The 23,612-nt window shown below is 34.2% G+C and overlaps 1 protein-coding gene across 4 annotated transcripts; it reads right to left on the bottom strand.

Annotated features, from left to right (window-relative positions):
• Positions 1-2,794: 2,794 nt before the first annotated feature.
• On the bottom strand, positions 2,795-19,670 carry LOC129898940 (uncharacterized). 4 transcript variants are annotated; one of them, XM_055973651.1, is made up of 22 exons: positions 19,295-19,670; positions 18,631-18,674; positions 18,450-18,513; positions 16,533-16,647; positions 16,376-16,452; positions 16,152-16,249; positions 14,438-14,609; positions 13,542-13,764; positions 12,917-13,040; positions 11,268-11,377; positions 11,038-11,127; positions 10,215-10,346; positions 9,957-10,090; positions 9,280-9,369; positions 9,088-9,161; positions 7,842-8,022; positions 7,656-7,727; positions 6,511-6,550; positions 4,541-4,818; positions 3,797-3,974; positions 3,500-3,711; positions 2,795-3,275 (listed from the first exon to the last, which is right to left on the bottom strand). In XM_055973651.1, exons 1-22 carry the CDS (start codon positions 19,349-19,351, stop codon positions 2,979-2,981), a joined length of 2,862 nt encoding a protein of 953 aa, XP_055829626.1. In that variant the 5' UTR covers positions 19,352-19,670; the 3' UTR covers positions 2,795-2,978. The 4 variants fall into 4 exon arrangements, with proteins under 4 accessions (XP_055829626.1, XP_055829625.1, XP_055829630.1 ...); XM_055973650.1 differs by having other exon boundaries at positions 11,038-11,130; positions 19,295-19,669; XM_055973655.1 differs by lacking the exons at positions 16,376-16,452; positions 16,533-16,647; positions 18,450-18,513; positions 18,631-18,674; positions 19,295-19,670 and having other exon boundaries at positions 11,038-11,130; positions 14,438-14,586; positions 16,152-16,241.
• Positions 19,671-23,612: the final 3,942 nt, after the last annotated feature.

Genomic DNA, 23,612 nt, shown 5'->3' with positions numbered 1-23,612 from the left:
ATGACATCAACTTTAATGCGGAATCTAAAAAAATAGACAACAAAAACTATTCTACGCATTCTTACCTTGCATTTTTTGCAAAAACCTATTTTAACAAACTCAAACCTTGTGACCTCTTGATCACATGACATCAACTTTAGCGGTTACATTATTAGATGTGATTTAGTATGAAATAGTACTTACTTAAGTACCATTTTCATCAAGTTATGAATCAATATTAGTAATAAAATTTTCATTTAATTATCTTATAGTATCTTTAACTCCGACAATCCCTACAGGCACAAGCAAGGAGAAAAGGAAATCACAATAGCATTTTGTTTATTTGCCCTCTAAAATGCGACAATTCACGCTTAAATTGGTGACTTTTATTTCCTTTACAAGAAAAAGGACCACTGAATATTTCAATTATCTGATTCACGTCGGTAGAATATAATCTTTGATTAGTTGGGATAGACTTCTAGGCAATTACTTGCAAATTCATATAAATATATACAATTTTTTTTGTAGTTGTGTTACTATATTAACATGATTTGAATAGAAAACAACAAATATCATTGTCCAAGTCTGGGTGGACAAATTTACCCCATATTTGTATTGATGAGAGGTAGCAAGTGTCCCGAAAAACTAATCGAGGTCATAAGCTGAAAAGAACACCATGATCATATGTAAATAAATAAAATATCATCATTGATAATGTGTTAAGGGTGTTTAGCTTCATGCTCTCTGAAATACGAATCAAATGTGAAATTATTGGTCTTTAAAGACACGAAAAAATGCAGGTAGTGGAATCTAAACGTTCATATATATATCTATCAAATATACTTTTATAACCGTTGTTGCTCAACTTGCAAGTTTTCAATAAAAAAAAAGGTATTTAATTCCCCTTTAAAACACTTCATCTTTCTACTATGATTGATTAATTAAAAAAAGGAAAAAAATGATTTCAGAGAGAAGCATATAGCAATAGAAAGAAACGTATGGAGATTATACTCCCTTTAATGAAATGACCCTTCAATAGATTTGGATTCTTTAGAAGAGGGCCCATCATTATCATCATTCTTATTACTTTTTACTCCCATTTCTTCAAAGCAATTGCATTTAGCCACTGAAAGCCAGATGTTTATTGGGTAGGGTCATCCCCCTAGATCTTTTAACCTTTTCTGTAGATAAGCACATTTTATTATTATTATTATTATAGAAAGGAAAAAAGGTCGGACATACTCTAAATTTTATCATTTAGAATTGATATATCTATTATTATAAAAGTAGTTTACATATATCCATATTGTTATATAAATGACTCACATATATACTTTTCTTCTTAACAAAAGTGAAAAATTTTATTTTTTTAAAAAATAATACATATAGGGATATATTTGATCCTTCTCACACATAATTTATTTTTTTGATTCAACAGCTAATTTGAATTTATTATTTTGATAGTCAAATTTATTTTTCTCACTACTTTTGTTGTAAAATTTATTATACATGCCCCAATTTTATTTTTTTATAGATACAAAAACTAAATTACAATATAACAACAAAAAAAATAGTTTTAAATGTTTCACTTTTTTTCATTCACACTTTTTTTTATTTCTCTTATATTTACACCAAAGAATGAAAAAAAAAATATAAAATAAGAATTAGAAACTCAAATAATGATAATCAAAGAAGTCAAAAAATAATTCATGCGTGAAAAAGATTATATATACACCTAAACTTTGCTAAAATAAAAATTCACATGTATGAGTATATATATTTTTTTAATTTCTCAAAACAATATATACCCCATACATGAATTTTTTAAAATTAAAAATCAAAAAAATATTTTTTTTCACTTTCTTGAAATAAAAAGGGTATATATGAGCTATTTTTATAACGGTAGAAGTATATGTAAGTCATTTGTGTAACGGTATAATGATAAAGTTGAGAGGTTTCCCTTATAGGAATAAGAAGTTTCTGGAGGTTATCCTTCATTTTGTTTTCTATTTAATAGTAGTACTTTATTTCCTATGGAGTTAGTATTAGCCTGTTCGTCAAACCTAGCAGCTGGTCTTTTCTTTTTCCTATTAGGTAGAAGAGAGAGAGAGAGAAGTATTTAGTATGAAACACCCTTGGATGCTCAACTCCATATCTTCCTTGTAATCTTACAGTTCTCTTTTCAACAGCTTACGCTTAAATGGACCTTCCGCCACGAGAATTTGGGCTAGTCGGAGCAGTGTCAGACAAAAGATAATAAGCCACATACGGGGCATGGGTCTTGTCTGATTGGTTGATAATTAAAAAACGTAAAGGAACTTGATTCTATATATGATGTCTTCGTTGGAGGGCGTTTGATTAGAGAGAGAACTGAATGATTAATGATTGATGGTTCCCATCTGGACCAAAATATTGCAAAATAGTCGTCTAAGAACTAAGAAGAAGAATGATAATAGGGACATGCCCTATGCAAGAAAACTGAAGAAAGATCATAAGAGATGTTTCCCATCTCACAACCATCATATTCAAGTCTGGCAGCAGTAATCAAGGAACAAAAATTATCATATGAACCATGAAAAACCTAAAATTTTTTTTTGATAATCATGGTGTCCAGTCCTATCCACCAAGGCTTCGACAAATGGAAAGAAATCACCTAATTTTTTCTTCTCTCCTCTAAAATTTAAACTCGAGATCTTATGGTTCTCAACCAACTTCATTGGGCACTAGGTTACACCCTAGGGTGCATAATTTTTTTTTTTCATATCCCCGTAGAAAACCATCAAATCGTTCTCAGTATATAAATTTGGTCACAGCGGGAAAAAAAAGAAATCTGTATTTCAATGAAAGCCTGAAAAGATGTGACAATCAAGAGTCTCTTTCAAACAAATTAGGAAATCTAATAAGCATGGCATATCTATGGAACGCGAACGAAAGAATCGTTGGATATATACTAACAAGAGATGATGGCAATTTTTTACCTGGTTTCTTTAATGACGAAACTAGTCACAAGAGGCAACTGCTAATGCCACATTCAAATCATTTGAGGTTCCGCATATGTACATTCTGTATGTTTCTAGTTCTTGTTGGTAACCTCTTGGTGCATGACTAGCATAGTAATTTTCGCTAAGGTGATCACGTTTGGAAAATATGATCTCTCTCAATGTTGGTTCATGGCCATTTAGAAGATTTCCCATGCTTAAGACTTTCCTCCATGATTGATTCACAGTAGGTGGAGTGAACATGCTTGCAACTACCTCTCTCTCTTGTCGCCTAACTTCTTGTTTTTTATCGAAATCCTAACATAACAAAGTTGCACCGTATAAAATTAGAAAGCAGGAGATAGAGGCAGAGGTAAATTTAGCCTGGTTTATGGAAATAATATATTAAAAACGACATCTTCGGCCACAGAGGCTAAAATGAGGGGCCGAGAAGTGTTAATAATTCTTGAGTCGTGACCAAGACATCAATCTCTTATTCTAGAGATAGAAAAAGTGAAAGAACAAGAGATATAAAATCATACCTTTTTCTCATCAGCACCAACTGATACTGTTCCCATTTTTGGTAGATAGAAGTTGTAGTAGTCATTGAAAATGGATTCTGATAGACGTGGTGCTTGCAAGAACTTCCGATGAAGAGATGCAGCGAGTGTTATCAAATTCTCAACATGTGCGAAAATTGCAGAGAGTCGCTTCAGGTCTTCAATATCTTCAGTGCCAACAGAGAGGCTATTTTCTGCAACAAAAAAGGTCAACCTGTTAATTTATGAGCTCCTAAAAACCTACTGCAACTCAATGACATACTATAACAGAAAATATACTTTGCAAGCATCTGAGAGTGGCTGCCATAGTGAGGTAAAGTTGTCCAATTCTGGTGGTCAGCTGCTTTAGACCTCCAAATGACGTTCTGTTTAGTGTGTCAGCTGCTGCTTTAAAAGCAGTAGAAACCATTTGTCCCAACAATTCATATGGACGCAGTGTTTCCAAATAATGAAGAGCCTACACGAGTTACACGATACAAATTACTTACAACCAAATCAAGAAGCTACTCCAAAAAGGCGAGATTTTCAATAGATTGACCAAACTACACAAACATTTTGCAATACAACTTTCCCTCGCACCCTTTCTTTGTTGGTCCTCCTCTATGCCCTAAAACTTCCGCAGTCAGCAACCCTGACTCGAACTCTCAGGCCATTAACACTGCAAGTGTTAAAGAGTCAGAGACGATGCTGATTTGGTGAAAGATTACAAGATGTTAGGTATCATCTGTCTGGATTAAAGAGGGGGCAATTAGATGAATAGGGCAAACAGATGGAATAGGTCTGTGGAGTTATTCAATAGGGAGGAATGCTCTGGAGCCTCCAAATTTGAGTCTCTGTGGACCAAATATTCCCCCTTCAACTAGTCCGAGGGAAATAAACCCCACAAACTCTACTTCAAGGATCAAAACCTGCAATTTTGTCGAACTAATTTTCTGACATTCTCATGAAGATTTATGATGGATCACTTATACCATAATAATATAAATGAGCCTGGCTTATGCAAGCAAGCAAACCCCAGTATACCTTTTCTCCTTCTTGATTTGGATCCAGAAGGGGCTTCTGCTCAGAAGCTGGCAATGGAGGTGCCTCATTCCAAATCTTTCTCCATGAATTCCCATGATCAGACATTCTTTCTGAAAGTTTTCCACGAGGTGGCCAATCGTTTGATGACTCTGCCACTGCATTGTTGTGAGATACTACCTTCTCCATATTATCATCATTCTCCCAGTCTCTGGGTGAATGCCACCGGATGAAATCTTCAAACACAGCATCCGGATTTGCTGCTTTAAAAGCAGACATATCTATTGCACAATGCAAAGGATAATAAAGAGTAAATAAGGAGAGAAGATTAATTCTTCAAATATCAGCAAGCAAATAATAATTGGAAATAAGTAAGTCTCGTGTGATCCATACAACCAGAAACAACAGAAAAAAAAAACTAAATGGAAAATAAATCAAGGATTTGATTCACTTGATATTAGGAAGAATTTTTTATGTACACTTTTTAGAACCTAGAGAATCTAGACTAAATCTGATGATAAAGTTCCCATCTATAACATTTTGGCCTGAGATACTCAATCCATTTAAAAATACTAATAAACTCATAATTAGTACAATTGCTTCCTCGTAACCTTTTGATGTTTTTTTTTGAGAAGGTAAGGTATTTTATAAATGAACAGCACTAAGAAATTGATGTCCAAATCTGTACATGTGCAGCAAAAAAGTAACTCAGCAAAAGTCTAGCCCTTCTAATCATGTAAGGATTCTAACCCTTTTTGACACTTATTAAGGTGTCATATCGTCCAGTGATAAGATAACCTATGGATTCCGATTAGGAGATATTTTGTTCATAAAGGTGTATTACAACCCTACGAGTATGTTGTACAACTGGTTGGTTGGTTTGTCGTCTTAGAGACTAGATGCACCATATACAATTCAATCTTGTACTTCATTGCAACTGGGTAATTTTCTTTGCTTCCATAACCACCTGTGAATATCTTGTTAAGTCGTAACAACATACAGTGTTCGTTTCACACACAAACATAAGTACATTATATCCGGAATAATTCCATATAATGATTTATCTTAAGAGAAATATAACTTAAATTCAAGTCCATAGGAAAAAACAAAAGGAAACATAGAAGACAAGGAATACATTTAACCATATGATAGCCATCACGTATATTTCATTCTAAAAAGAAGTGATAGTAGCTGATTACATTTAATTGATTACATGAAAGGATTTAGGTCATCTAACATACTAAACCCCACAGTTTCAATCTTATATTAGGTGATGCACATTATAATGCAGTTTATACACTACTATTAATATGGATCACATATTTCAGTACCAAACACCTGACGATAGATTATGTTTTCACATCGAGTACCAAGAGAACCGTAATGTGCTGGACTTTCCTTCCACAATTAGATGACAATATAGACAGTTAACAAACCCATCCACAAACTTTTGACCAAAGATCCTTAATTATTTTAGAAGACAACCCTTAATCAACTGATGTTTCAGCCAGTGAAAAACTGGATTAAGTGTTATTTCAACTCGAGCAACAGTGTCTTGTTCCAATAATTCTTGAGGTAAAACAGAAGAATGTGTTCACTATTGTGGTTATGCACCAGGCATCACAAGATGGTGCATCCATCTATTTTTTGCATTGTCAAACTCTTGAAGTATCTCATGATCTCAGCACACAACAACAGCCAACAAGCTGAGATCCTCAAGATGCTCATTTGATGTTTTAGCCAAAAGTGAGAAGAAACCAATAACTTGCAATGACTGATAAGAACATCTAACCTATGTTGCTCAGATCCTTCAAAAATGTTGTCGGGTGTATGTCGGATTCTCCAAAAGTTATTCATGTTTGGAGGATCTAACACTTCTTTTTTAGGACCCGAGCAACATAGTGCATAACACACAAACGTGCGGAAGACAGCACGAAAGCCTTTAAGAAAATAGAAGGTACAGAAGTTCCTACCTGATGACAAAATGTCTTTCTCTAGTTGGGCGGAAAATCTCTGCAAATAAGCATTAGACGTTCCATTGTCAGATGAAATAATACTAATGGTGAAAATACAAGACTTCATGAAGAAACTGAAGGATAGTTTAACAGAAAACAACTGTTTCCCCAGGAAATATTGCAATATAAGAGATCTGTGGATATGTCCTTCAAGCAAGACTAGGATAGTCAAAAACACAAACCAATACCAAACAATCCAAATACTAGAAAATTTACCACACCTTGTGTGATTTTAAAAAAAATAATCTTTAATTGTTAATTCTAGACATAGTAGCTAATGAATACAAAGTATTACCATCATCTAAAGATTTTCTCAATAATAATAATAATAATAATGAGAAAACTTTATGGTGGCTTAAAAGTGAGTGAGTGGAATTTAGTGAAGAGACCAAAACCTATAATTGCTGAAATCAGTAGCAGGAACATGGGGCAAATAAGTTTTAGGAATTCAGGAGAGAGCAAGGTAGTTATTCTAGAGTTTTGCAGTTTATATGTAGTTTATTAGTATATAGATGAATTAAAAAAAATCAATTATATATCAGGCGGAAAGGAGACTACTTCACCATGATCATGATGTTTAAGCCATATCATTAATAGAATGCAATTGAATACTTCTTAATCTGCATATTCAGGATTATCAAAGGATAATTCACTATCTGAGACGTGTATATGGATTTAAGTACCTAGAGAGCCCTTTAAGCACCTTTTCCAAATGCCACCACACAACCAATCATCTAGGAGATCTACTTGCACTGTAGTGCAGTTTTTGTTAGCAATTTCTTAAGCAGAAGAAGATGTAAGAATTGGTGGGAATTACAATACCATTTCTCTTATTAATCATGTTTAGTACTAAACGAAGAGAGAAGTCATAGAAAACACTGTCATGTGTGCTATATGAACTGAAGCCAGGATTCATGTAGCTGATTCAACAACAAACTATTAAATTTGGCATTCATATATATGTAGAGACTATAGACTTCTTATAATAGCAATCATTCTTCATTCAATTTATAATATGCATCGACTCTCTGCAAGAATAGTGCCAGCAGCAAATTTCATGATTATCAGAAAAATGATTATCTGTAATAGAGCTTTGAGCTCACAAAAGATTCACCAAGGGCCTCAACGGCTTGAAGACGTTCTTCATGCATGTCTTCAGTCATAAGTGGTGGATCCTATAAGGAAAATCCACATCAAAAGGTTGCCATTATATCATAAGCAAATGTGGGAAGCAAGCAGAAGACTGATGAAAACAACAAATACTCAGTCAGCAGTGCAAATAAATCAACCTGTGTAAATGGAGCATGCATGTTCTGGTAAGATTTCAGAAGCATCATAGACCGCACAATACCAGCCGATCCCCTCCTGATACATGCCGAATGCTTTGGATCACCTAATTTCACAGCATCAGAATGTATAAAACTAGAAATATCACTTTCAGGATCTTTTGGACGATCTGGTGTTGAGAGACTGCAGAGAGAATAGGAAATCAACTCAGTCGGTTCAAAGGGCAGAAATTCAAACTAATACAGATTAGTAAGTTTTTGAAATATAATACTCACTCCGTTTCAATTTATTTGCCTAGTTTTGACTTGGCACAAAATTTAAGAAAATAAAGAAGAATTGAATCTTGTGGTCTTAAACTAAAGACATGCAAAATGTACCAAAATTCCCTTTAATCTTGTGATCTTAAAAATGCCATCTGGAAAGTTAGAATTAAGGAGTTGCCAAAAAAGGAAAAAGGCATTCTTTTTTAAATGGACTAAAAAGATAAGACAAATTGACACGGAGGGAGTATATCCACATCTTGCACAAAAGAGCATGCATTTTTCCCTGACTAAATTTAGTTTAATGCTGCAAATTTAAAATCTATGAATCTCCGATCCAGATGTAAGCCCTAGAATTCACCACCAAAGCAAAACCCAAAATAAAAAGATGAATAAAAAGAGAAATGGCCAGATCATTTTGAATTAGCCTATCACCCTTTAGGTAGCCGGAAAAGTATAAAAAGAAGGTCAGACACCCATCCTGACCCAACATCATATTTAACTATTTAGATAAAACATTGCCTCGAACGAGCCTCATTTAAGTCGAAAATGGGTCCAAATCAAGTATCTCGACTTCCACCAATACCAGGAAAAATTTAAATTCCCCTCAAGTGGAAAGAGGGAATATTCCCATTTAGAGTCAAAACAAACCATGTCAAACATTAAATTTTTTGAAGTGCTAAAAACAATTAGCAAGAATAAATGAATTAATTAATCAGTTCAGGTGAACACCCTAAGATACAGCTTATAGAGTGTAGACTGCCACGGCATAAATCACCAGGTTTTAGAATCATAGGAGCTTCAATTCCTCCATCATGATGAAATCACAAAACTTGACCTTCGCGCAGCTTAGAATTGTAAAATAGACAAGAATAGCAGTACTTAAAAAGCAGAAAAACTGGAATGACATAATTTAGAAAAAACTAGATTCGCTGACAATCGGCAAGCATTCAACAATTAATACAAAAAGTTCTCACTTGCTTTTCACCTGTCACATTCAAAAAAAGAATCCTCACTATCTCCATCTTCAGAAGATATGTCACTCTGGATCTGAGAGTCTCCCTATATTATATAAGTTAATTAATATCATGACAGAATTAAGTCATAACAATGCGTTGATGTTCTTAAACGCTTAAAAAAATTTAGATAGAAGCAATGTAAATAATTGTCATAAAAGTACCTTAACATGAGCGGAAAGGAAAATATTGTTTTCACCTGCCTTTGGACACTCTTGATTCAACTGACGCTTTTTACTTATGCAAATTGAAAGCTACATATTTGGGAGATAAACCAAAATTAAACCAGATAGATTATTTAGCATTGCCATATCTTTAAAAGAGACTATCGAAGAGAAAAGGTAAAGGAAAGTATCATTCACTAGTACTCGTGAAACCTCCATATTTATCAATTTAGAATACCATTTAATCGCACTTTTTCTTAGAAATATTTTGTTATTCAAGACTGAACTTGGAAACAGATTCATTACGAAGCTCATGACAATCAGGATAACTACAAACTAACAACTTTAAAAAAATCTGAGACATTGATTCATGTTTTTGCAAGATAGAAAATCAGAAAGCTGGGGATTAAATCTACGTCAAAAGATTGAAGTACGCTGGGCTTCAACAAAATTACTAAAATGAAAATCAAGGAAAACAGTGGCAAGACAGTGGGAAGGCAGTTAAAGAAAGAAAATAGGTGAACTGAAATAATATTCAGACACAATTTTTACATGTTGAAAGATAAAACTAGTTGTTGTGGCATTGTAAAACACACTTATCAAAAGCCATAGACAGGTATGGAAGTCCTGCTCATTATTTTCTATTTCTCTGTCAAGCATTACGGCAAGTGACTTACCATGTGTAATTTCTGGTTAATTAAACATGTAGATAGGTCGATTACACCACTGGCTTGCATTCTAGGTAATGGCTGTGACTCTTCCCAACACCAGCGAACTTCTCGTACAAACTCTATCCAGAATGTCGCAATAGCTAAATAGACATCACAGAAAAGATACGCCTTAGTGGGAAAAAGAATGCTGAAGTAACTTAAAAGAAGGAATATACTAAGGAAGTGATTTCTTGAACTTGTTTAGCCCATTGAGCCAGAAGGTACCCCTTATATTGCAATCACCAAACCAGAGAGAATGCAGACAGAACTGGCCAAAAAGTGATTCAAGAGGAGCGCCTTTAATGGTACGAGAATTTTCATGATCTCCTTCAGCAAAATCAAGTTGCAGGGCTTCAACTGTATGACCAAATTGAAAAGAAGTCAAGATAAGTCAACTGAATGTTTCTCCTTCCATTTAGACCCTAAATTCAGAACTCCAATACTATATTGACCAATTATATTCTGAAGAATACACTTCTCATTATGTCTGGTTTCTAATTCTCTTCTTGTTAAAAGAGACCTATCATTTGTGAGGTAAACCAGATCAAAGTACTCTGCCAAAATATAGCTAGGTCAGCCAAGAATCCAGCCGGAATAACATCTCTACACATAATTTCTCTATGATGAATGAAACGTGTATCTAACTAGTGAACAATAAGAGGGATGGAATTGCTCTATCTAGCTGTTGTACTTCATGGTTTTCAGTTATACAAGCAACAGTAAATTTTTTAGTAGTTAAATGCATTTTTAAGGAATCAGAGAATGTACAACAAAATTTAAGTTAATATGAAATAACACTAAACTAAGCCATTATTACTCCCCTCACTCCAGTTTCCCTCAATCATTTACATCTTGCGGATTTAAATGTATAAGTCATTAATCATATGTCTAACCTACAGTAAATAAAACAAAGTATAGACCCTGAAAGGGATATTGTCCATCAAAATTGAAACCTAAGGAAGCAGCAGTTACCTTTTCAGAATTGTAACTCCAAGCGGGAGACATTAGAAAAGGCTACAACTAAAAATAAAGAGAACTCGTGATATACCTTCATGAAAGAGATCTTTAAGAACTCGATCAAGGACAGTTGGGGGAGGTATGACTGCAGTAGACTTCAAATTTTCAGGTCCTGAGTGCTCTACTGTACCAAAAAAAAGGAGCAGATTAGTAAACAAATGCATCAAAATCTAAGAATACCGCATTTATACAAATCTGATATTGCACCCCAAATCCCAATTGATCAGAAAATTGCAGATGATTTGTGCACATTTGTAGAACCTGAAATAAAATCTTCCACAAATTTAGCGTCCAGTGACATATGCAAAGCGTCAATTAAGAGCTGCAACTGTGATGCGAATCCAATTCTCTTTCTGCCAGAACCATCACTTCTGAATTCACCAAATGTGTTTATGAAGTGAGACTCCAAATTAAAGCGCAAAGTTCAGTCCAAGCCAATCAAGATTGAATCAGAGGAAAGTATTAGATAATATAAAGACCCCACCCCCCTCTAATCTGATAACTAGGACATTCTTTTTTTTTATAAGCAACAATAACTAGGACCTTCTGGAGAAGCTTAATCTTGCATAAAAACATTTTTCAGTGTTTCCGACACAAGTGTTAGTCAGCCAATTACATGTTACCTTCTCAAAAAAAAAGTGCTAGTCAGCAAATTTTGCAGAACTCAATTGCAACTGAATACCCTCTTCACTCACTAACACCTCAAAAGCAAAAGAAATAAATGAGAAAAGCATAAAATGAAAGTCAAACGCCATTTCCAAATTATATTTGGCACAATGTCAAAAGCATTACAGTGTTAACTCCATCCTCTTAATGTAGAATTAGAAAATCACATAATGCTACAGCCTACAAGAAGACAATGTCTCATTTCAATATCTAGTCTATAATTTAATTGAGAAAGTTCATCTACCTAACTGATGAAAAGCTGCATGATTGGTAAAATACACAATTTAAGATCTCTTAAACTACTGCACAGATAAACTGACTTATCAAGACGAGTCACAGGTTGCGATATCCCTTATCCTTCACAAAAGGCTTCTGGTCAAACATTAGCCACAGTGACCCATGGAAACAGAAAGCTTGCACTTTTGAGTAGTTAGCAGCTTGCACTTTTGAGTAGTTAGCATCCCGTTCATCAAGTCATAAAGCCAGCAGTCAAAATTTAAGTTCAGCGAGGATATCATGTTAAACTACATAAACTTCTAGTTGCCAATTTTATATACTTTTGGAAAAAAAATGAATAGAGGATTAATTAACGATCCTACCGATGTTATATACTTCAATGATAATCAATGTTTTTTTTTTCACAGCAAAGTAAGTGGCAAGCAATTATAGTGTAGAGCAAATTCTTCAAAAATAATCACCTATCTTTCACTATATTGAATCATTGACTACTAAAGGATTAAAAAACTTTATCTGGATATATGGTGATTATATTTATTTTTGTGTGATGAAATGGCTGCAGAGATTTGATAGGAACACATTTTACTAAATAGTATGTGCAGATCTTTTTTCTTTGTTGACAAGGGAACCCACAGTGGGTGCGCACAAGGAAACCCCAATACAGTGTAATAGCCTGCAGACCACACGGGAGAGGTAAATCGCACTAGGCAAGCCCCGCGCAATGAGCTCGTCAGAGAAAGCATGCAGGGGGTTTCGAATTTGAAACCCCCCATCTAGGAGATCACATGCTGAGCATGGTCACCCTTGACAACAGTCCATATAGAGCTACCATTACATGCACATAGCAAACAAGAACCTCAATGAAACACATCCAGCAGGCAAATGAACACTTGCTAAATCACAAAATTTACCAATATAATTTGTTAAGAAAGTGGAGAAGACCCAAGTCTTCCATTTTTCATGAGCAAGCAAGAGCGAAAAAAACACGAGTATTCATAGTGTCTTACAGATCAGATAGACATGGAGATATTAACCACTTCTCAGCCTCAAGAGGTGACACATTTTCCAGCTCAGCCATTTCCAGTGAACTCTCTATCGCTTTCTCTGACCATACTGTAAGCAGCTCAAACCCTGCATCATTAACAAATACACATAGTAAATCAATAACGCTAATGGACAGAAAATTATAAATTAAACTAAGTTCAATCTCTTGTACCAAATAATTTAGCAAAAAGTAATAGTTGGATAAAAAAAGATTGAAGTAGATTGTCACAACCCCCTAAAAGAAAGTCATTCTCTCCAATTAAAGCCTCTTAGAAATCCTTTCCATCTCAATGCTCTAAATAGCTGAAAGAACGATAATTTTCCTCGAGGCACTCCCGAATAATAGTAAGGCCAAAAAACCAAGTATTTGATGAAAAAAAATGGCTGATTTATTCATAAATATTGTTCTAAGAAGAGCTCCCAGTTACGAGCAAACATTCAAACACTCAATTATGAGAACTTAAAGCAGCAATTCTGCAAACTCAGGTTAAGATGGTCTTATGTCACTCTCCCTGATGAACTCTGACCAGATATGATAGTGTGAAATACAGTTGATACAGTTATTGATCTCCTCAGCAACACAATTACCTCTTAATGGGTCCTCAGCAGAGTACCACTCACTCCAAGGACAATTATCATCCCACTGTGTTCTACTCTGATGGTTGCTTTTGGGACTCTCCCCAGATTCTGTAACGCCTCCCTCAGGTTCTAGTACATCATCATCCTCACCGTAGGGAAGTGTACGATAGGTCAGCTTCATCTTGAGATTGACTTGGAAAAGATGCATGGATAGGTCCATATTGGAGAAGGCCTTGAGCAAGGAATTCAAAATAGGTATATTAGAAGGACATTAGTTGAAGATAATGAAAAGCTCATAAACAAGTAACATAATTCCTTGAAAGCAAGAACAGATGCAATTGTCGAGAACATATTATTCATTTGGCAAAAAGTTGGGCATAAACATTGTAGAGCCATCTGAGTATGCCATAAAAAGCCAATTTTTATTTTTGTTTTATTGATATTGGAAAACCCTACCCCAAACTTCCCTATGCAGGAGCCCGATAGTGACCCTTTCCTGCTTTGCTCCTTTGGCTCCTCAAACCCCCAACCTTATAGTTGGAAAATGGAGTGTCCTTACACCAAGCTGTCCCTCCATTGTCATGTCATAAAAATGCCAACTAAACAACAATGTATAAAGAGGGATATCGTGATATGATTTTAAATGGGGGTGAGGGTGGGAATTGGAGGATAACGAATCATTCTGGGCATGATATCAATATGCTGCTCTTTCAGAATCCAAAATGTAAATATCATCTGATTTCAAGAATAAAGCACAAAAACCGAGATCAACCAATTGCAAACTGTGCAAAAGTTTTATGTACAGCTTAGGAAATACAGCAAGTCATCCAGAATTGTAAGATCAACAAACCATCAGAACCTATAAATCACTTGGAATATCAAAAGTCTACATGAGAAGATCTTACAAATTTAGAAATAAATAGCTCATACAATCCCTCCAAATGCATAAGCTTCACTGGCACCTGGCTACCTATACGATCAGCTTCAAATCGTCTCGTGAAGAGGGTTCCCATGTTCTGGATGCCAATGTATGCTTTCCGAGAAGGATCATGCACTGGAACAAATGCCGGCCAAAAACTGCATAGTGTGAGCATATCAACCATTTCCTACATTGTTCGTTACAGAAAAGAAGAAGTATAACAAACATAGAGCCAAGAGTTGAGTGCTCCTTGAAGAAAATCCAAGTACCGATATGATTTCCAACTTATTCTTTTTCTGCATTTTTTTAAGCCCTTTTTATTAATAAAGCAGGTTTTCTCAGAGCACTTTTTATGAGATAGAATGAAAGGTGCATTGAAAATTCTGCATTTTTTAATAGGTTGCCACTTTTACTAGTTACTAGCATAAATGCATAATTGCTTTTCTTATTGATGAATCCACTCGTTCACATAACTGGTACAGCTTTCCAAGTAAAAGTTTCAAACTAGATAAAACATTACTCACAAAAAGCACCATGAAAGTGCTTGAGGTTTACAATACTACAAATTTAGCCTCTCTTTGATAGTTTAGGGAGCTAAGGGAATCGAATAGCGTATCGGGGTAGTTTAAAGTATTTTTTTTAAAATAGGTACATATTGAGTATATTAATAATAAGAATAATAGACAGCCTAGCACTAAGAAGGTCCCAGGACATTACAACAATAGAAATTCCCCAATACAAAAAACAAAAAGGATGGATTGCTTTTGTACAGAGTACTATTCCTGTAGAGAATCTATGAAATTTAGCATGCTATTTTCATCTTTGACACCCTGTAGGTTGCACCAAAAAACTGAAAGCCATAAACATCTGAATTTGATCTTCTGCATAGCATCTACTTTCCCTTTGAAACATTTTGCATTCCTTTCCTGACACCACCCAACAAAGACAAGCAGCTATTGTATTCCAAATCTTTCTCAAAGGTTTCTTTACTCTCCCAACATCCCAGCTGCTTAAAAGTTCCTTTACTGAGTTAGGCATAGTAAACATATACTGAATAGGTTGGAAAATAAGGACCAATTCTGACTTGTCACTGGACAATGCAGAAAAAGATCAAAAAGCACCTGCTGCATAGTGACAAACCCCATCTCTGTAATATGCACTGAGTTAAGCACGCCTAGTGAGAGACCAGACACATAAAACAAAAGACCTTATAAGGGGCATTGTTCTTCGATGGGTAGTTTGAAGTGATTCAGGGAACATGTGAAACATCGGTAGCATGCTGCTTGCTAAAGGGAAAAGGTATGACACATAGCTTTTTTCTTCTCATGATTCTGAACAAACCAACATTACATACTTCATATTAACCGCAACTTACATACATTCTATTCAAATCCATATACTAGAAGCAGGAAAATATTCTGTTTATCAATTTCTCCTTTGTTTCAGCCTCATCAATCTCCACAGGTTTTGTTTAAAAATTGACCTTCCAATATAGTGCACCACATTATGATAAAAATTCTAGCTGACAGAACAACAATGCTCCATCAAGATTTATTAGATCTCTCACTTAGATTTTAGCACTTTAGCACATGATTTTGGAAAAGAAGATGAGTGCTTCAATTACTAACAGGTACAAAACCTAGGGTAATAACTCAAAAGTTACGAAGTAAATAGAATGATACCATCCTGTGGCAACATACCCGGAACAATTTGACAATGCAATAGCAACTGCACTTAGAAGTTTGCTGGCCTCCGGTCCATCAAGAACCACACCACTGACACTTTGAGGAGCAATCACCTAGAGATGTGCATTAGGAATTCAGAGAGAAAGCAAAACATTATATACTAGATGAAGGTACTAAATACACAAGAAACATGTCATTCTTCTGTGTGGACATGAGTGAGAGAAGATAGACAGAGATACCAGGAACTCATTCACCCCAAAAGACAGTTGCAGATTATGCAATTCAGAACTCCAGTCATTTCCTTTTCCTCGACCAACTAAATTCAAAAGATTGGTTGGATAAGTCAAAAATGAAAACACTATCAGATGGATTTTTGCAGCAGAATTATGTGCATACCATCATTGCGTGTTCCAAAATAGTACTCCATGCAATAGCTTTTCATCGCATACTTCAGGTCAGTTTTGACCTTATATAGGCCCTCAGCGATATTCAAACTGATAGCACCCTTTCTCTGTCATTAGATAATATGTAAGATACACAACCAAGAAATTCATGAACAACATCCAAGAACCTGTTGGTCATACATCCACCAGAAGTATTAACTCAATGTCATATATAGTCAAGAAACTCTATCAATTATAATTCAAGTCAAAGCATCACGACAAGACTAAGTCCCATGTAATTTGAATTGAATAGAAATTACAAATGCTAGTGTCCGGAGAATATCATTAACATTTGAAAGAGATGATTGATCTGACCTGCAATTACTCCGTATCAAGTACTTGAAGATAGTAATACAACCAAAGTGCACCAAACTAGGAACAAAACAAAAGCAGATAACTCTACCAGGGTATCCTTTGAACTTTCGGGAAGCTATTATAAATACTTTCAGACTGTTCTCTCTGCAGCTCTCTATGGCTATAGTTAAAGCAGTTCATTGTAAGATGTTTTAGCAAACATCCAAATCAATCAATCAACAATGCCTTTATACCAAACTAGTGAGGGTCGGCTACAAGAACCCTCTATATACATTCTGCTCTATTTGGGCTCATTGCTTTCCAATAGTCTATAATATTTTTTTAAAGACAAATTAGGGGTTCTCTAAAACTAAATGTTATCCTATCTAATAATTACTCCAACACTGACATACAAATGTCTGCCAAAACTACACAGACTCAGGCAAACACGAGACTTAGTGCAAGTATAATAACAACAGCTAAGCTTAAATTCAGACCATATGGATCCTGATTCCTATGTAGATTCATTATACTTTGGCTATCTTTACACTAGCTGTCAACTTACCACTATTCCTTGAGATGGCTGCAGTAAACAGCAAAATTGCTACCTCAATTGAACAAATAACTATAGCAACCTCTATCTGAATTATTTAATAGATTTATTATTCAGTTTATTAACTCAACAATTGAAACAGATGCTTCAAAGGCCCAGGGTATCAGGGTATCCATTGAACCTTCGGGAAGCTATTATAAATGCTTTCAGACTGTTCTCTCTGCAGTTCTCTATGGGTACAGTTAAAGCAGCTCTTTGTAAGATGTTTTAGTGAACGACCAAATCAATCAGTCAACTATGCCTTAATACCAAACTAGTGAGGGTCGGCTCCCTCTATATCCATTCTGCTCTATTTGGGTCATTGCTTTCCAATACTCTATATTTTTTCTTTAAGGCAAATTAGGGGTTCTCTGAAACTAAATGTTATCCTATCTGATAATTACTCCAACACTAACAAACAAATGTCTGCCCAAACTACACAGACTCAGGCAAACATAAGACTTAATGCAAGTATAATAACAACAGATAAGCCTAAATCCAGACTATATGGATCCTGATTCCTATGTAGATTCATTATACTTTGACTATCTTTACACTAGCTGTCAACTTGCCACTATTCCTTGGGATGGCTGCAGTAAACAGCAAAATTGCTACCTCAATTGAAGAATAACTATAGCAACCTTTATCTGAATTATTTAATAGACTTATTATTCAGTTTATTAACTCAACAATTGAAACAGATGCTTCAAAGGCCCAGTCCCTAGGAAGATTTGGTTAGGGACCCGACTAGTAACTAACTAATGGTATCAATGCTCAACTATATTCATTACCATTGTTCAGATCTCCTGAAAGAGATTGAGAAGGAGAATTTGAATTTCAGGTATAGTATAAGTGACTATTTTGAATCGTATGTATCGAGTGGAAATTATAATCACTCAGATGCAAATTCAAAATAATAAACTACGAATCGCCATGTAAAAAAAGATGTAGTAGGAATTTGACCAAAAAAAAAAAAAATCATACCAACAAATTCTTGGTGCCATCAGACAACCACTGCCGGCAAACTGCCTCTATCTCGGATATGAACCTACAGAAATAAATAGCAACTTCAGATTCTATGCCCCTGTATATATCATGATCTAAGCTTTGAGCATTGAGAACACAATAAGTAAATGCAGTAACTTGTTATGGTTGAAGAAAATACCTTTCCCACGAAGAGGCCAGGGTAAAATCATCAAAATGTTCAAACTGCAATTAAACAATTAAAACAACATAAAGCCTTCACCAACATTGAAACCCCAGAATCTAAAAATGAACAATCTTTTGAAGTCTTGCAGCTAAGGACTTAAAGTTCCCTCCTTTTTCTTGCAATCCACGTATTACATTCTTTACGGCATATATGTTTTAAATGTTGCTCATTGATTGATAAAAGCAATGAGCATTTTCCAGGATTTGGAATGTAGGGAAAGGGACAAATATACCCATGAACTACTCAAAATAGCTCAACTTTATCCCTCAATACGTTTTTGAGTAAAAAAAATGCCCTCAGCATTACATTTTTGGCTCAAAAATATCCTCCAACTATCCAATCGGATCAAAAATACCCTTCCTTCTAACTATTGTTCCAAAACAAGGAAAAGATACCAATTTTACTCTTGCACTATTCGAAATGGGACATACAGTAAACTACAGAATATTGCTTTAATCAGTTTCAAGTTAGAAACCTAACTCTTTTAAGAAAATTGCAAAGAAAAACCCAATTTGTATGGACGATTTATTAGACTTTGGGCTTAATGCGTACTATTATATAAAAGTCGCAACAATAACTTCATAAAATTTATTTTAAAAAAAAACAATTATGAAAGTACCTCCTCTTGTAGATCCTCATCCTCAGCAGAGCTTGGCATTTTGCTAGTTGACGCCATTATCTTTCGCAGAAATCAAAATTTTCAGTTCGTAATTGTTAATTACAAGACGATTAATTAGGATAATACCTCGAAGTATAAGGATTTTTGATGGACGAATGTGAATTACAATAAGTTTTTCAACTCGATCCTTGCTAGTATAATTTTTGAAGCAACTCGTGAGATTTTTGAGCGTCGATCGGGGTAACATGTGCACAGAGAGACCTGGAAAGGGTAGAAGGAGATGACGGTTTGGCTATGACGGCGTCACTGTACGTTGAAGTATTCTACTTAACGATATCTTCTGATTCGCTAGCGACTGACGGAAAAAAAAAGGTTCGAGAACAAATAGACCCCGTATTTCAATATTCTTAACGTATTGAAAATTGTTTTAAGTTCCCTTTCAAACACCACATAATTACCCTTATAATGTTAAATTTCAAGTCATTAATTTTTGTGTTTTTCACCTATTGAATCGTCAATTATTCTTTAACGGTTAAAAATACGCAATTCTTTTAATAAAATTATGAAATGATATATGTAAGATTTTAATTAAATAAATAATAACTTTATTATTTCATGTGAATATTATACCTGTTTCATAAATAATTTGTTCATTTGAAATTGTTTAGTTGAATTTCTATGAATCCACCATTGTTAAAAAAATGAAGAAGTTGCGTTGAACCTAGATGTTATATTTTGGAACTTACCAAAATACCCTTAGAGGATAGCGCGCTCGCATAACGTATCATTCCTAACTTTTTTAGGTCAATCCGAGGTCGGAATATCAATCAGAAGGAAAAATCATGTTGAAAAGTGGTCTCGGTTGAATTTTAGGCAAACCGGATTAAAAGATAATTTTTCGGAACAAAAAGAGCCTAACCAAAAGAGTGCGCGACAGGTCTACGTCGCAGACCTACCCCCACCTAGTTCATTCTCTCACTTTGTTCATAAAACACATTTGGCAGGTGCGTTTTATGTGTTGCGCGACTTTTGTACATAAATCGCATTGATAAATGTGATTTATGTGTATTTTTTTCATACGTTTTTCAGTTTCAGTATGACATTCTGGTCTTTTCTCCCCCCCCCCCCTCTTATACTTAACACATGACTGATATAGGCCATTTTTGACCTTATAAGAGTTTCTAAACCCATTTTTTAGACTTTTTACGCATTCAAAGAAATGAAACTAGGGTCGTGGAGAGAAAAATGGGCTAGGGTTCAAGGATTTCAAGCCAGAATCTTGCTAGTTTGATTGTTTGTCTTCATCCCAGGTATGTAAGGCCAAACTAATGCATGAACCTTATTCTTTCATGTGCTCCATGATTATGATGGGTTGATATGCGAATGAATTGAGTCCCCGTGTCTGTGTTTCTTGAGAATTTCCTTAAATTTAACATATTTTACATAATATTGTGTAAATGATGTTTTCTACAAAGTTGTTTCTTGAACAAATGATTTAAACTAATTATTTCATAAACACTAATAGTATTTTGACTAATATTGGATGTATCAGCCTAAAGATTGAGTCTAGAGCTTTGAATTTGTGAATGCATGATTGTGACTGAGATGTGAGCATGATGATAGTCTTGATGAAACTTGATAGTCCTTTCCATCTTAATAATTGAACCCAATTGAATGGTCTCAACTGAATGTTGTCATAAATGATTGTTCCAACTACTCTTAAATGATTGGATAATTGGTTGTTGAAAATGATTGATTGGATAGAACTGATGAACTGATAAAAATTCATATAAGACTTATTGATTGGTTTGATTGGGCTTGATTATCTCACGAACATTGAGTCTTGGGAGGAGTATCAAGTATCGAAATTGGGGTAAGAGTAAGTAATAATTTGAACTCAATAACTACGTCTCCAAACATAAGAGAGGATTGAACCGTTAAATCAGATATTTTCCTATTTTATTATCCTAACAAGATATGACTTGATTGATTGTTAGATTCATGATTGGTTGATTCGTCCTTTATCCTGACAAATTATTAGATGGTTGTGGCAACAACAAAGAGCTTGTTGTACGATTACTGCTCGTAAGTGATTGTTGTCGGATAAGAGAAACTCATATATAGGTTTTGATAGTACTCTGATTAAATTAGATTGAATTGGATTTTATATGATTGGTCTCTGTCTAAACCCTTCTCTTGCTTTAGACTTATGACATCCTGATTGAGTTTCTCATCCTCCTGAATTGAGATGTCTGAACTGATATTATTCTACCTTGATGCATGTTTCATTCTGTCATATTACATACTTGTATATTCCACGTATTGACGTTCATTTAGACCTGCATCGTTTAATGATGCAGAAACATGTTTTAGAAATCATCAACAGGCGCATCGTTGAGGATCGGTTCACAATCAGTTTATATGTGAGTCCTCCCCTACATTCGGAGGATACCACTTATGTTATTCTTGCTTTGAGTTTAGTTTTTTCACTTTGATTTGAGGTAGCCAAGATCTTGTCATTGACACAATTTAGATAGTAGTGATAGAGGTATCATAGAATAGATAGAGATGGGTTGATTGAGTATTTCTATTCCTTAAATTGTTCTTGTCAGACTATTCTTATGACATAGATTGGAGTTTGATTTGTTGGCCTATGGCCTTTCTTCCTTGAGTTAGATTGTTGATTGGATTTGTCCATCTATTTGTCTCTTTATTTTAGGTCTTCCGCTGATTGAATGAATAAACAGATTTTTGGCTAGGTCAAGTGGTTTGCTTGAGAGCATGTAATGATTTTTGAGTGACGATCACGTCTAGGGTATCCTCCCGGAGTGTTACACTAGATGTGAAGTCAATTGGAGTTTGTTTGCTCGTGTTTTGAATAAAAAAAAATCACAACTTCAAACGAAGAAGACAATATTGTCTTTTTGAATCTATTCGGTCGCAAAAAATGAAGCTTGAAAAAAGGGGATTCAAACAAATAATTTTAGTTATTTTGATTAATTCGAATAGATCAAACTATTTATGGTTTGAAGCACAAAGACTAATAAATCAGTGATGCTTATTTAATTATAACCCCACGTATATTATCTCATATTTTTAATAAAATATAAAAGATATTTTTAATCCGAAAATTAACATTAAAAACATATTATCCAATAGCTGAAAAGAGGTGCATGTTAACTTAGAATTAGCTTGGGTTATTGGGATCAAATAAAAATAAAGGATGACAAAATTGAGTTAGTTTTAATAAGTTAGGAGTGTTTTAACAAATACGCCTAAAACATATAAATAAAAACAAAATTTTAAACTCAAAAACTGCATGTTATGTCCTTAAAAAAATTATTTTCATATAATATCTTATGTGTTTTATTATTTCCCTTTAAAATAGAACAAATATAATTTCTACTATAATAGACATCTTGATACAAAGGCAGTAAAAAATCAAGATTCGATTTTTCTTTGGATAAACCAATGCAGAGGATTTCAAAGAACCAATGTAAATAGTTTTTTTAAATAAAGCCTATGTTAATATGCAAATAAGGCCTATGTTAATATGCAACGAGTATGAAGTTTGATATTTTTATGGAAAATTGAAATATCTTTTTTAAAAAATAAATGGACTTAGAGTACAAAACTTTATTAATGCTAAAGGATAAACATGAAAAAAGATTCAAATATTTTTCTTGAACTTTGAACAATTCATCTATTTTGATCAATGAAAAAATCTCTAAAAATTTAATTAATATGAAATAAAAAAAGTAAAAAAGGTACAAAAAAATTAACAAAGTATTTCGATTTCACAAAAATTAGTTAATCAACCAAACTCAAAGACGAATGCAAAGTGCAACAACAACGCAAGAACTTGCCTTATTTCAAATTCTTTATTAAATTATTAATTTATTTACTTTTATATAAAACAACACCTATTCATTCATTCCCATTCTCAATCCAACCCAAAAGTCATGGGCTCAAATCCATCCACACCAAAAAACCAATAAAGTTCTCTGTAAAGACTAAAGTTATCATCAATACGAAGTACATAATATACAATGAAAAATAGAAAACATGTGACGTACTAAGCCACACTACATACGACATGATTTAGTCCATCAATTTTAATTTATTTAATCTATTATAATTTAATATGAAGTTTAATAAAATAAAAAAATATTAAATTTTATAATTTTAAACTAAAAGCTATATTTACAGATTTGCTAAAAAAAAATATTATTTTAAAATATATTGAATGGGCTAAGTACAAAAATATCCGCGAAGGAAAATTGAGGCCCACATCCCAAAGATTGCTTCAATCTCCAAG

Source organism: Solanum dulcamara, chromosome 8, assembly GCF_947179165.1.
Source record: "Solanum dulcamara chromosome 8, daSolDulc1.2, whole genome shotgun sequence".
Classification (NCBI taxonomy): domain Eukaryota; kingdom Viridiplantae; phylum Streptophyta; class Magnoliopsida; order Solanales; family Solanaceae; genus Solanum; species Solanum dulcamara.
Note: the sequence above shows the minus strand (reverse complement) of the source record. Positions and strands in the feature narration are given on the sequence as shown.